Here is a 16,130-nt window from a genome sequence, read left to right on the forward strand (position 1 = left end):
CGGAAAGAGTGTGGTTGTTTTCAAGACTTTGGTTATTAAGGAAAGGAAAGCAGTTTTGTACTAAGAATGAGAAAAGGCAATGTCTTGCAGTAGAGCACTAGTGAGTCTAGGGCTAGTTTGACATCACTGATCCCAGGACCCCCTGTGAAGATTATGTCTTGGATTGCTCCCCTCCAGCACTGGCTGTTAAAGGCTGTCTTCTCTCATTCTTCACCTCCTTTTCTTCTGTCTGAATCCCTGTAACCCGGCTTCTGACTGTAAAGCAGTCACTGCATTAGCATTATTCACACTTGAAGAAGTGTGAACCACAAAATCCACTTTCTTATTCCCTATCACCATGAGCAACCATCACCAGCCCCCATTTTCATTGGGACTGAAACATTTGCTTGTTTTGTTTTATATTCGTGAACTGGACACACTAAAGCAAATTAAACAGTTGCTTCCTAGTACCTATTCACTTCTGATACAGTAGATCACATGGCTGGATTGTAGCTTGCCTATTGGACAATAACACCAGGAATTAGCAACATCTTTTCATTGTATCTAAAATAATGGCATATCTTAAATTAAGTATACAAACCAGCAAAGACCCAAAAGAAAAAGGAGACCAGTGATAATGTTGCAAGCGCTAAGAAAAAGATTAGAAATGGATATTATCACCAAGCTTGCTTGTGATCTGTTACATTAGCATGGAAGAAAATCCATGTCAAGGAATGTTCATTGCAATACCACTCTCGGTTACTAGAACCCTATGGGACATATTTGCAAAGCATTTGTTCCAGTCTTTAATTTACTCCTATTTTTTGAAAGGAGAGACATTCATGCTGTTACAAAATAAAAAACAAAACAACTAGTTATAGTTTTGTAAAATGAACAGGCATTTTACCTTTCTTATAAAAATAGGACTTAACTAAACACATGATGTGAAAATATTTTCACAAATAACCAATTTTTTAAAAATGTATCCAAGTGAGCGTTGAAACAACTCATGAGTTTTGTGAATTGGGCCCATAATAACTCAAAAGTATAGATAAAGGCGTCTGCCAAATAAATTACTTCTGGGGCTGTGCAGTGTTCAGATTTAGTGACCATAGTTACACTCACCACAGCCACTATAGGTTGGTCCAGACCTACCTGACCAATCACATCGCACCATTTTAATACTTTACCAGAGTGTAACTATACATATCAGAGAACAGCACTCTGATGTCACTTACTGTCCAAAAAGAAAGACTTCAACAACTAACTAGCAAAACCATGTAGGCCACAGCAACACAAGAGACACAGACAAACCCAGACTAACAACCAATCAAAGAGATGGTGTGCTGGTACATCTCACACCAATTCAAGTCATAATCGTCTTCTCTGTATACTAGTATAACAAGGCTATTGGGTTAGTCTGTGTGTGTGTGCTTGGAACGCCTATAACCTATATTAATGCATAGATCTGAAAACAGAATCCTAGTACACAGTTTCTTTAAACAGATAGTGGTTGGTAAGGTAAGGTTTCGATGAGTCATCTCTTGACAAGAAGCAAAGAACAGAAAAATCAGCTTATTCCATAGAAACCAATTCTCATTTTACCCCCTGAGCAGCAGCACCACCTCCAGTTGCATAGTCGCTTTAATTTCCATTGATTTTCCATTCCAAAATATCCCATTCTCTCAAGTCAGACTCAGAAAGAACCGTGTGGCTTGTTTACCATGTCTGTGTGTGTGTGTGTGCGTCTGTGTGCATGTCATGTTGTTTGGTTTTGTGTTTTGCCTGTTCTACTGGATTTCTCAAATATATACAGGTATGTGGGTGTTTCTTTTCTATTGTCGAAATTGGGGAGTCCAGTAGAATGTTATTTTTGGTCTGCTTCAGAAGCCTTCGACTCAGTGTATGCTGGAAGTGCTAAAGGAATGCTGCTCTAAACGACACTGCTGCTTCTCCCATCTCAGGGAGTGTGTTCAAGGTACTATAAATCATGCAGACACTCTCAGCCAATCAAAACCCCAGATTTGAAATCATTCCACTGTCATCTCGTGCACTGTAGACTGTTCACCATTAATCATTCAATAGACATGGATGACAGCATTAACTGCGTATTCCTTTCTTTACATTAAAGCATGATTTATAATAAGCTCAGTTCAGTAGTCTACTCTGTCTCTTACAGTATGAGAGTATCTTCTCATTTCACTCTTTGGGTGACAGAACCGCTCAGTTTCACAGACCTCTTACCCGTGAGAAGACACTCTTACACCATAGGAGAAAGACAGGGTTAACTGGATATATTTACTTATATAAGAGACCGGGGCAAGTGGACGTAGTCACTTATATATGGGGCAGCAGTGTGGAGTGGTGGTTAGGGCTCTGGATTGTTGACCGGAGAGTTGTGGGTTCAATCCCAGCAAGGGGACACTGCTACTGTACCCTTGAGCAAGGGTATTTTACCTAGATTGCTCCAGTAAAATAAAAAAAAACCTGTATAAATGGGTAATGTATGTAAAAATAATGTGATATCTTGTAACAATTGTAAGTCGCCCTGGATAAGGGCGTCTGCTAAGAAATAAAAAAATAACTTATATAAGAGACCGGGGCAAGTGGACATAGTCACTTACTGTACCTTGTATTTCTTGGAGGAAAAAAAACAAGCTGCTGAAGTAGGTTCATTTCATAGATGGCAGTCTGGTAAAATCTAATATAGTGTTATATTAAATAGGTGGTTGATGCAGCTAGCAGCAACAAAAGTGTGTATGTGACTTTTAGGGTATAAAAGCAGTGGCATCCCAAGATCACTTGTGTATTTGGTATTTTAATTATAATTTCTGGCTAGGTGTCATTGTCTGTTACATTGGCAGCACCCCCTTGCAGCCATGCGATCAGTAAAACCACATTAAGAAAAGCAAGCTGGCTATGCAAAAACAATAGTGAAGATCTGGTTCTTGAACATGCCAGAAGTGCAATTCATAATAATATGGTGATATTTGTACACTCCAGCTTACATTGACTCTGAAGGCTTCCTGTAGTGCCTTTTCACCATTCCGTATAGGTATTGAATGTGTATGTAAAACCAGCATCCTTTAAAAAAGCTATGGATCTGGTTTTCAATCCATTTTCTCTCGTCACAGACATCGCTGCCATTCTGAGTTCTGTTGCATTCCTCACGACCTTCTCTTTCGAACATTTAACCCATTCAGGGAAAGGGCCTCCAGCGATCTTGACTAGTGTGTTAGGGTGCCCCTGAATCAGTCTCCCCCAGTGTCGGTCAGAGCTCTTAATTGTGTCCCCCACCCCTAAAGCAAAGGCCTGAAGTTGAACAAAGGTGTTCAGACAATCCTCATCTCTTTCTACGGGGGCACTATAGAAGATAATACTCAATTCACCAATTGTGTTGCAATCATGTGTAATATCTACAATTTCTTGGTGATATGTGTACTGTATATATATATATATATATACATGTGTGTGTCTCTGTCCTGTAACGTGGAGTTGCAATACTGTGTCTGTATTTCTCAACTAGTAATACATGTTGATGTTTTCTGCTAACAAATTATCATCTCTTTTTTCTCTTGAATTTAAAAAAGGGTTGTTTTTTATTAATAAGTGACTGTTCTGAGGTTGTGAGACTGAAGCATGTTATAACCTGGTTCAATATTTAAATAAATTGGATTTTTAAAAAACCCTTTGCTAAAGATTGAGGGGTAGATGTACTAATGTGTTGCAGCTGTCGGAAGTCGCAAACCAGTTGCAAACGAGTCGGCAGTCTAGGGTGAAATGTACTAAACATGCGCAATGCTGTTAGCGACTTTTTAGGGAATGCTTTGCGGCAGCAGTTTTTCTTTGCGGTTCATCCTTAGATGAATATGTAATAATGGGCGTTCCTGCTTAAATTCGCAAAATGGATGGAAATGAGGGATCTTAAATTTTATAATGAGATGTACTAAAGCTGCCGGCAATTGTGACACTTACAGTTGCATCAATTTGTTAAGAACTTTTGAAAGCGTGATTTAAACAGTCGCAATTGTTGCTGGCATTTCCCTGCCTGCTTCTTCTCGTGCGTTGCCAGTTGTGCACAATGCGTTTTTGAGGCGAACACCCAAATGCCTATTTTTTCCTAAAAGCAGGGTATACTTACAAGCCTTGTAAACAAATTTCTGTGACATTTCTAGTTTCCCCAACGTGCTGCCCAGCTAATTCTGAACATCTGTACAGGAACAGGAAACACACCTATTCTATTAATGTGCAGGTGGTTTGTAATTGTGCACAATTTAGCACTGCACCACTGACTAACTAAAATAAAAACTAACAGTATACATTTGGCTTATAGGCTGCTCACGATAATACGAATTAGTGGTATAATGCAAAATTTGTTGCTGGTCCCTTGAAATTCGTATTAAGAAGAATTGACTGTCCTGCTGTAAGTATCATAACTTGTCAATGCGGCACCATGATCTATGTTGTGTTAATTGTCTAAGTTTAATTGTCTAGTTTATTTGGGGGTGAAGGTGGGGGCTCCACTATAGAATCTGATTTGATTAAACTGCCTTTCATTATTTATTTGAAAATATGTCGTACGACTCTCGCAATACTCATTAAGAGGACATATTGCATCTCTCTTCAGTAACATATTTTCTCTTAGTACGTATGACAAAATGTATACTTTGCGAATTGTCGCAACAAAAATGCAAACTGTGGTATGTTTGCCTTGCGACTGGCCCATCTTAGTACATCTACCTCTGAGTGTGAATGTGATTATCAAGGACTTGTTTACTGCATGCAGAGCAGATGAGCGTGGGTCTGATGGGTTCAGAATGAATGACAGCATGACCTGCATGAGAGATAGCTCCAGAGCAGATTACAGCCTGCATTGTGCTGCTCTGTACGGTTGATGCGCTGGAACACTTTCCAGCAGGGGGCGACAGTGACCTACATCCGCAATAGAAGGAATATAATGAGCTTGTTTGAAATTGTCATGTTGAAAGCAGCTGGAATGTGTTTCACTTTACAAACATCTTATTTTATATAACAATTATTGCTTTTCGACCCATGTTGTTGTGATTATACTGCTTTATAGCAATATCTCACGTTGCCTCACTAAGCGCATGTTCTTCTTTTCCTATGGGCCTCTTATTCTGAGTTTAAATTGTTGATGTTCTAGAAAGGCACAGTCTTCTGAACATAAAAAAAGAGCATTCTGGGTTTGGGTAAATTTTTATCTGCTACGGAAACTGCTATTTGAAAACAATAATTTCTGTCAGGCATTCCACTGGGGCGCCTCCTGCAGCCCATATTCTGCCATTTTGAACATTACAATAGAGTAAATGGTAATATTAGGGTTCAGTTTTATTTATATATTATATATATATGTGTGTGTGTGTGTGTGTGTGTGTGTTTGTGTGTGTGTGTGTGTGTGTGTATATATTATATACTGTATATATTATTTAACATTCTTTACATCTCAAGTACATGATAGGATTTTTCACAGTGAGCAAATTCAGAATGGCAGGCCTCAAGTCTCTGTTGAGATAGAGCTAGAGGTTATGGGAGCATGAAGATAAGACTTCAGGTGTCTGTTGAGACAGAGCTAGGGGTTATAGGAGCATGAAGGTAAGTTGTCTCAATGTTTTCTAAAAGGTTGTAGGGCCAATTCAATAGGTACATTGTCAATCCTAATCCCTCGCTCTGTCTTAGTTTTATAAGGATATTCTGTTTCTTGTGTAATATAAAAACATCTGTAGGGCCGTGTCCTGGGGATAAGGCAGTGAAAGGTTGTTGCAGTGGCGTTACATACCATTTCAATTACACCTTTGGAAAGATAAGGAGTTGATTTTATCAGCCAACACTTCTATTATAGCATTTCACAGCACTGGGGAATCCCCTGGATGCAACAACCACTTTTAGGGGGTAATCCCATGATTACCATGGAGAGGTAGCTGGATAAAATTGCCTTCCCACGTGATTCCCAGTGCTGTAAAATACAAACCCTGCTGTGGCTTATCAGGGTCCGGGCTGATCAAATCAATGCCTTGAGTCTCTGTAAGGGAGCTCCTCTTTTAAGACAGGGTTCAAGCCCATGAATGGCCCCTGCTGTACAGTGTATAGTTTGGAATATGTGGCTGTTTTATTCTGTCAGGGTTGCAGCAGCTGTCAGTCTGCCCCTGGCAGTGTGGTGCAGGCTTCACCAGGGCAGGACAGGATAATATAACTAGTCCTTGCCCCAGGGGTACACTGGCCTCTGCTGGGATTGGATGAGCAATATAGATATATACACTTATATATGCCTACAATAGTGACGGCCTGGACGAGTATCACACTGCACGCTGGACCAACCTTGGTTGTCACCATTGCAGAAACTCATAACAAATATCGCACATTAAGAGTATGGGGGTAAAACCAACACATTGGTTTCAAATAAACTGTCATTTCTGGTGGAGAAAATCCCTGACAGACACATTATCAAGAGACATCTGTATACTAGCAACACCAGCACTAATCAGTCTGGCAGGTTTACTCTTTCAATCCCTTCACCCTGGTGTGAGGAGGCCAGCTGGTAATCCTGCTAAGGACCTGCAAGCATTCCTCTGCTGGTTATCCAAGAAACTAGAATATACATGTATATAGAAATAGATTTTTTTCTGCTTCATACATCATTATGCTAATTAAAAAAGAGCCCTAGAGCTTTCCATTCATACGGATCTTGTCATGTCCTAGTTGAGCATTGTTTGTGTTTTGCATGAATCCAGTTTTAGTGGTATGGTGGATTCATCGCAGGAGTTTCAGAAGAAATAGGAGCCCATAGGAAAAAAATACAATACATTTAAAAAATAAGTAGCGGGGTTCTGGAAAATATAGTGTTATATGTCCCCAGGTGTTGCTACAACTGTTGAAATAACGTACCTGGAATTTTTCATTTCATTGTTAACATTCTGACAACTTTGTACACTTATAACTTTAAAGTCTGTTTCAAAGCTCTTTTCAAAATGGCCGCTCTAGTGCACTGGGGTTTGGGATCTGTCCTCTAAATCACTGCAGCAAGAGCGATAAACATAACAACAAGTGCTCTGGCTTTTCTGTGGGCAATTATCCGGACACTATCAGTGCACTAAAGCTGACATTTTGAAACAAGCTTTGAAGCAGACTTTAAAGTTACAAATGTAAAAGGTTTTCAGGATGTTAATGAAAAGACCAATTATAGGTACGTTATTTAATCAGCTGGGACCCCCGCTACTTACTCTTTAAATACTAATGCTAAGCAAGTATGCAAACAACTCTGTACAGACGCAGTGAGGCAGTACTGCAGTGTTGGGGCTGCAGAATCAGTGCTTGTCTATAAACTGGACAGCTCCATACAGGCGCAGTGAGGCAGTACTGCAATGTTGGGGCTGCAGAATCAGTGCTTTTATGTATCCCAGAGATTGCAGATGGCCATTGAGATTCCCATATATTCAATTTAAAACCAACAAGAAATAAATCCATTGCTGTTACTGATTTGTAAAATTCCAATAATATCCTATCCTGTATACATGTGTTATGTTAAATTGTAGTACAGCCTTGGTTGTGATTTGTGTGTAGGGTGTATTCTTTTTATGACACAACATTTCGCAAAGAGAGATCCTACACAAGATATGGTCACTGTGTCGTATTTGGGCAGATAAGAATTATAATCAATCCATTTTACAACATATTTAAAGCAATATGTAATTTCCTATTACAATACTACTAATTGGCAAACCGTTTTACAATAAGAGTTATACTCCATCTTAGGAACAACAAAATGTCAAAGTAAAACTGTGAACAGCACTCCCTTTGAGTAAGCAAGACCAAATGTACTTGTTGTTCAAGTAAGAACAAAGCAAATTATTAATTTACTGAATTCATTTAATGACTGACATCACTGGGTCTAGTTAAAAGTTTAGTGAATTGCTAGATGTGTTAGTAGAAAACTGAATTTAAGCACATAGCACACATTTAAATGTGAAAGCTAAGCTCTAAGAACTAAGAACCCATTTAGACAAACATACTAAAATATAACCAAAATACAGTGGCTCCCTTCACAGTAAAATACTGACGCAGACAGGTATTTGTTTGCTATGTTATTTTTCCTGTCAAGTAATTACAACAAAGGAGAACTGAAAATGTTCTGTGTGCACTTTCCACACAGAGCAAGCACCCTAATGTCCACTAGCTCATGCTGGCTTTGCTGTGCTATGTTTACCCTGAATTGCGTGGGCAGCACTTGAAATGTCTAATACAAGCAGTCTGGGGCCTGCGGTACATTTGGGAGTACTGCTCATGAGACAGATGCTTTCCCTGCTTCACTGCGCTCTGCAGGGCCCTGTTTCTCCCATTCCTAACTATTCTGGTAGCTTCTGCGGATCTGCAGCTTCATTAAAAAAACAGTTACCGATTCCCACATTCTTCTCGCACATTTCAAAGAACTAGGCCAGGGAAACCCCCTTCTCCCCCCTCCTGCCCTGGTAGAATCTCTCTTCCTGGGTGCTGGCTGGAGGAGTGGCGGCAGTGCAACCCCCAGCCCAGTTGCTTGAGAGTGATAAGCAAGTAGCCCCACATGTAATTACTGCTCCTCTGCATTCCAGGTCAGTCTGGTGAAGAGTCTCTGCTTGCAGTGCGAGCAAGCTGAGCCCGGCCTGGTGGAGGACACTGGGGGAAGAGGCTTCCCCTGAAGGGCTTTTAAAAAGATCAGGCCATGCAGTCACTGCTCCCCTCTCCACAAATTGATACACTCCTCCAGTGTTGCTGCAACAGCACAGAAATTCACAGGGGTTAAAAGTCTTGTGTTATAATTTCATCCACAGCTTCAAACACTCATTGAGGAGGAAGAGTTTCTTCAGTTTATTGTCTCATGGTTTCATCTGCTAAACGATCACATACTGTATGAGAAATCAACCCTCACAGATTTGAACATATGGCATAATTCTATAGTTACATAAAAACACGTTTTAATGTGTAATAGCATCTCCTGTGTACAATCTTCGATTTTTGTGTTCATAAGAAGTTCATACGTCGACTGTAATGTGTCTCTTATTATAATAGACGTTATTCTGCATGGTTTGAGGTGCTTCCGTTTGTAGGGTGTCTCTTATTATAAGAGACGTTATTCTGCATGGTTTGAGGTGCTTCAGTTTGCAGTCCTCTCTGAAACAGCACGAGATGACATTTCATATAAAACAAGATACCCTACACACTAAGCTTTAACTTTTTTGTGCACTAATGTCTGCCTTTCATTCAGACCGGACTTTTCACCTTTTTGATCGCTAAGTGCCTTTAAAACCAGCCTACTTTCCCCTCAGAATGTATGGTTGAAGTTACGGATGACGTACAGTACAGTATCAATGCCAAGCTTACTTGTGCAGGTGGACTTGCAGCGAGGGGGGTGAGTGTAACGGCCTGGTCTTTTCCTGGACTCGTATGACTGTATATGTGGTGTGATGTCTTTCTCCCCCTGGTCCCTGCTTGCTCTCTGACTCTCTCTCCCCCTCCCCTGTAGAAGCGCAGTGCAAACCCTACTACTCTGACTACTCCCCCTCCCGCCTCCTCATACACAAGATGTGCACCAGTCACTACCTGGACCTCTTCATCACCGTGGTGATTGGCCTCAACGTCATCACCATGGCAATGGAGCACTACCAGCAACCCAAGGTAGGCTGCTCTTATCACTGTGTACTGTGTGTGTGTGTATGTATGTATGTATGTATGTATGTATGTATGTATGTATGTATGTATGTATGTATGTATTAATTATTCAACGCCTGTGGTGATACATTTTATGTGATAAATCTAGTTCTCACCTACACTGGAGATATTTTGCCACTGGTTTCCAGTATGGGTAGCACTTTATATTGTGTCTCTAATTACTGTGTATTTACAGTAGATAGTAGTTACTTGGTAAATACATGTGTACTTATGCATAATTACAATGTCATTATGCATAGTTACAATGTACTTAATGTGTAAATCTTTTTGCACAATATATGTAAGTATACTATTGTATCAGAAAAGGGTTAAGATTAGGTTTAGAGTAAGGGTTATATTGTGCAAAAAGATGTACACATTAAGTACATTGTAACTGTGCATAATAACATTGTAATGATGTGTAAGTACACATGTATTTACTAAGTATCTATTATGTAAATATACAGTAATTAGATACACTCAATGTATCTAACTACTGTATATTTGTTACCCTAACAAATATACTGTATAAGTGTTACTGTATAAGTGTTACCCCAATATGATGTCATAATTCAGTCAGTATGATGATTCTGTTTGAGATTTTATCCATATTCAGAAACAGCTCTGTCCTTGAGTTCAGTCAGTATGATGATTGTGTTGCTAAGATGTTATTCAGTCTGTATGATCATTGTGTTTGATTAGATGTTATTCAGTCTGTATGATCATTGTGTTGAGAAGATGTTATTCAGTCTGTATGATCATTGTGTTTGATTAGATGTTATTCAGTCTGTATGATCATTGTGTTGAGAAGATGTTATTCAGTCTGTATGATCACTGTGTTGATAAGATGTTATTCAGTTGGTATGATGATTGTGTTGAGAAGATGTTATTCAGTCTGTATGATCATTGCGTTTGAGAAGATGTTATTCAGTCTGTATGATCATTGTGTTGAGAAGATGTTATTCAGTCTGTATGATCACTGTGTTGATAAGATGTTATTCAGTTGGTATGATGATTGTGTTGAGAAGATGTTATTCAGTCTGTATGATCATTGTGTTGAGAAGATGTTATTCAGTCAGGTGTTTTAGTATGCTATACCTCTCCTTGTTTTCCAATGCTTGCCTATGCTTTAACATGCTTTTGCACTCTTTGCTGTGCTTTTACTATTGGAAGCTATACGGATACACCTGTTCATATATTTTGAAAATGTTTAAATTACATTTCTTTTCATATGGTGAGTCCCTTAAGTATACAATTTAAATGAAGGGTCTTTTTCAATGCAATTGATAAAGGAAAGTGTACATTCAAGCCTATGCTATGCTTCAGTTCATGTTTTGTTTTTTATTTCATTTTGAGAACGCTATAGGGATCACTTATAGGCTGTCCTCAATTGTGTGATACATCATTACCTCAGGCAGTATAGGTTATATAATATATACCAAAGTCTTAGCCCTGTATAAACTAAACTGGAGCAAATGGAATCATACTGGAATCAAACTGGAGCATATTGCTCTTTCTACTGCCTGAAATGTTTTTTGAAATGCACAGAATCAGAAGTTTAAAAGCACATACAAATTATACAGAAGACAGTAGAGAAAAGATGTATGTGATTGTATCTACCAGCAATACCACCTTTTGTACATATGGTGTTGAAAAAACAAGATGTGCAGTAACGGCTGTACCACCTTAAAGAGTGAAATGCATCATTTTATATTCTGCTTACTTCCTTACTAAAGGTGGTCGTTAGTTACTATTGTAAAAGTGGTTCTAGATGAAAGTGTAAGATGCATCAGGGATATGCCTTTACAAAGTCTCCTGTAGTAAAAGCTCAGCCAAGTGTAATAAAGCACAGCAAAAGCGTTGCAAAGTACAGAGAGCTATACAAAATCATGACAAACCATGGCAACCTATGGTAAATGCATAGTATAACTGTGGGAAAAGCATTGGGAAATCTGTAAAAATATTGTGCAAAAATATTGTTGAAACGTTCTAAGTGTGCAGTCCCTGCAGGAGATAATAACTCATTCACAGGGAAGTCCCTCTTGCATTGAGTCTGGAGATAAGGAGTGATGGGTCGGGTGATAACAATACTGTACTGTGGCAGAAAAGGGCTGATTGCTTTGAGCCCCCACACCGGCTTGTGCTTCCTTTTTTAATAGGAGTTATTAATCCTTGTTTAAACTAATGTCATGTTCTCATTAAAAGCCATGTGTTCCCTTAGCCATCATCACTGGATCACTGAACCCAGCACAGGGAGAGGAAATATCACAAGAAACATTATAGTGTTTTCATTGCCCTGATCTCCAGGACAGAAGGAGATCACCGAAATAAAGACAGTTTGGAAACGTCAGAGACACAGCTATAGACTAAACCCTCTTTGTTCTGTTTTTGTTTTTCATTTCTGTATATTATATTTAAGAGGTGATAACCAAGAGGCTTATTGGTGAAAAAACCCTACCACCGGATGGCAGCCGGACAATCATTTATCTCAAATTACACTTGAAGAGATCCCTAAATATTGAAGGATATCTCAAAAGCGTTTACAGATACCCTAAAATGAATTACACGTATCTTTAAATAATTTGCAGATGTAACAGGATGGGTGCTGGGTGCGAACCGGCAACCCTGCACACTGCAAGTGAGAATGTTAACCACTGTGCAAAATGACTTCTGCGTCCAGGGTTTTAGAGTTTTGAACCCATCTCATCTCACCAACAGGGCAGAATCTGCCCCGTACACAGTTATATAATTAGGTCTTTGTGAAGATATTTAAGCTATGTTTAGAGATACCTGCAAATCAATTGACGATATCTAGATTCATACATAATGATTGCCCTCTTCCATTAGGAGAAAAATGTTGTGTTTTTTTACTTGTTTGCTCCTAAATTTGTCCCACCAAATGTAAAATAAATGGCTTATGTGAATAATGATTCCAGGCAGTCAGTTTAACATACTGTAATGTACCGTCTGGCATAGAGGCCATTAACTGCTTGATTGATTTCTGTATGAGGACATTTATAAAATGTGCTTTTAGACTTTTAGACTTATATTTTGGACTGGATCACTTTGGCTACTTGAAAATGATATTGCCGTTTCAAGTGAGTTTCAAGAACCTAAAGTCCTTTTAACTGAGAGAGGGCAGCTGTATGATAATGATAGCTCTGCTTGGAAGAAAATAGGTTGAGATGATCCTTAAGGTATATAATACAGATTAACTTGAACCCAATAATATTGCTGGTATTTACCTGGAAAACTGGGAAAGTAATTCACCCAGTTTGTATTATTTTAAATACATTTCCAGATTTTATATAAAATAAAACTGGAAATTAATTTCCCGAATTGTATCCTGCAATTTGTCCATTCCTGTGAGCATTGCACTTGCAGCCATGCTTATAATACATGTATTTAATTCTATCTGCTTATTAGAAACGAAAGAGTATTTCAACATACTTGTGAATTGTGAGCATTCCCAGGCCTGCAGCAAGCAGTGTCTGGAGACGGTCCCCTGCCTGTTGAAGATATCTTTATCAGCAGTGATGATAGTGACACGAGGACAGGCAGGCAGGCATTCCAGGCTCTGCTAACAGGATTAATCTGTGCTAAAGGGAAGCTAAACTGTCCCTGTTGTTCCACACGCAGATTGACAGCTTTCAAATTGCTCTCATTAGCCTCCCGCTTGAGTGTTATGCAGAGTGGCTGCTGAGTCAGGACTCGCAGGCAGGCTGCACTCAGGTCACAGAGCAATCTCACAGAGTCAGAGACTCCACACCGACCCAATCTCACAGAGCCAACGACTCCACACCGACACAATCTCACACAGCCACAGACTCCACACCGACCCAATCTCACAGAACCACAGACTCCACACCGACCCAATCTCACAGAGCCACCGACTCCACACCAAGCCAATCTGACAGAGCCACAGACTCCACACTGACCCAATCTCACAGTCAGAGACTCCACACTGACCCAATCTCACAGTCACCGACTCCACACTGACCCACTCTTACAGAGCCAGAGACTCCACACCGACCCAATCTCACAGAGTTACCGACTCCACACTGACCCAATCTCACAGAGCCACAGACTCCACACCAAGCCAATCTGACAGAGCCACAGACTCCACACCGACCCAATCTCACAGAGCCAGAGACTCCACACCGACCCACTCTCACAGTCAGAGACTCCACACTGACCCAATCTCACAGAGTCAGAGATGCCACACGACCCAATCTCTCAGAGTCACCGACTCCACACTGACCCAATCTCTCAGAGCCACCGACTCCACACCGACCCAATCTCACAGAGCCACAGACTCCACACCGACCCAATCTCACAGAGTCACAGACTCCACACCGACCCAATCCCACAGAGCCAGAGACTCCACACCGACCCAATCTCACACAGCCACAGACTCCACACCGACCCAATCTCACAGAGCCAGAGACTCCACACCGACCCAATCTCACAGAGCCAGAGACTCCACACCAACCCAATCTCACAGAGTCACCGACTCCACACTGACCCAATCTCTCAGAGCCACCGACTCCACACCGACTCAATCTCACAGAGCCACAGACTCCACACTGACCCAATCTCACAGAGCCACATACTCCACACCGACCCAATCTCACAGAGCCACAGACTCCACACCAACCCAATCTCACAGAGCCACAGACTCCACACTGACCCAATCTCACAGAGCCACCGACTCCACACCGACCCAATCTCACAGAGCCACAGACTCCACACCAACCCAATTATAATGAACAGGTATTTTTCTCATTTCAATTAAAAGCTGGAGGAAATGGTTTTACTTGGTCTTACTTCATTTCTGTCCTTAACTTTCATTTTTGCACAACCAGTTGTCAGAAAAAGGTGTCTAAAAAGGGTTGTTTCAATTATAATGAACAGGTATTTACAAGCGAAAGCAAGTTCTCAGTTTGCATACTGTACTGCACTATCAGGTACTCTGGCACACTTACACTTCCTCTGTCCTTTCATCTAAAGAGTGAAATTGTCCCCACCCTTGAGCACATTATTTCCTGTCCCACCTGTCATTAACCAAGCAGTGGCTCTGCAGCCAGTGACATGTTTTGACCTAGGAAGTGAAACAGCATCTGACCTGAAAATAAATCAAGCAAAAACTGAGAACTTGTATTTATCTAGAACTAGAAATATGTTTAAAAATGACATGGTTACTTAAAACTGCACGTGAAAGTAAACATGAAGATGAATGAAATGATGTAATAACCCCTTTAAGATCTTTCACGACTTCCCTTCAGCACACGAAAGCGAGAGGGCTCCCTCTAGTGTCTATTGTTCCTTATGTATTCCTGTATTTTAAACTGATCCCACACACTGTGTCCTGTTTCTAACCATGCCAGAGAGTGGTCTTTCTTTTTGGGTTCATTTACTGAAAGATTGAAGCAGACTGGTGTCACACTGAGAGATTGAAGTAGACAGGTGACACACTGAGAGATTGAATTAGACAGGTGACACACTGAGAGATTGAAGCACAAGTGACACACTGAGAGATTGAAGCACAGGTGTCACACTGAGAGATTGAAGCAGACAGGTGACACACTGAGAGATTGAAGCACAGGTGACACACTGAGAGATTGAAGCACAGGTGACACACTGAGAGATTGAAGCAGACAGGTGACACACTGAGAGATTGAAGCAGACAGGTGACACACTGAGAGATTGAAGCAGACAGGTGACACACTGAGAGATTGAAGCACAGGTGACACACTGAGAGATTGAAGCACAGGTGACACACTGAGAGATTGAAGCACAGGTGACACACTGAGAGATTGAAGCAGATAGGTGACACACTGAGAGATTGAAGCAGATAGGTGACACACTGAGAGATTGAAGCAGATAGGTGACACACTGAGAGATTGAAGCACAGGCGACACACTGAGAGATTGAAGCACAGGTGACACACTGAGAGATTGAAGCACAGGTGACACACTGAGAGATTGAAGCACAGGTGACACACTGAGAGATTGAAGCACAGGTGACACACTGAGAGATTGAAGCACAGGTGACACACTGAGAGATTGAAGCACAGGCGACACACTGAGAGATTGAAGCACAGGTGACACACTGAGAGATTGAAGCACAGGTGACACACTGAGAGATTGAAGCACAGGTGACACACTGAGAGATTGAAGCAGATAGGTGACACACTGAGAGATTGAAGCACAGGTGACACACTGAGAGATTGAAGCAGACAGGTGTCACACTGAGAGATTGATGCAGACAGGTGGCACACTCATTCTTTGAAGTTCCTCTGATTTAGTAAAGCTAGGGGGCCGGTGGTGTAGACAGACTCCAGGAACATGTGTTACCCTTTCAGTCTTTCAGTCTTTCAGTGCTGGAGGCCTGGGTTCAAATCCAGCTAAACCCAGCACACAGCATTCAGCACTATTGGTGCAATAAGACAG

The 16,130-nt window shown here is 40.7% G+C and overlaps 1 protein-coding gene across 12 annotated transcripts in view; it reads left to right on the forward strand.

Moving 5' to 3' along the window:
* Positions 1–16,130, forward strand: part of cacna1g (calcium channel, voltage-dependent, T type, alpha 1G subunit) — a 160,869-nt gene that overhangs the window by 122,441 nt on the left and 22,298 nt on the right. For all 12 annotated transcript variants that reach the window (XM_034039010.3, XM_034039015.3, XM_034039013.3 and 9 more), the window contains one exon: positions 9,494–9,645. In XM_034039010.3, the coding sequence (XP_033894901.3) occupies positions 9,494–9,645 (152 nt within the window). The remainder of the gene's footprint in view (positions 1–9,493; positions 9,646–16,130) is intronic.

Source organism: Acipenser ruthenus, chromosome 17 (genome assembly GCF_902713425.1).
Source record: "Acipenser ruthenus chromosome 17, fAciRut3.2 maternal haplotype, whole genome shotgun sequence".
In the NCBI taxonomy this organism is placed as follows: Eukaryota; Metazoa; Chordata; class Actinopteri; order Acipenseriformes; family Acipenseridae; genus Acipenser; species Acipenser ruthenus.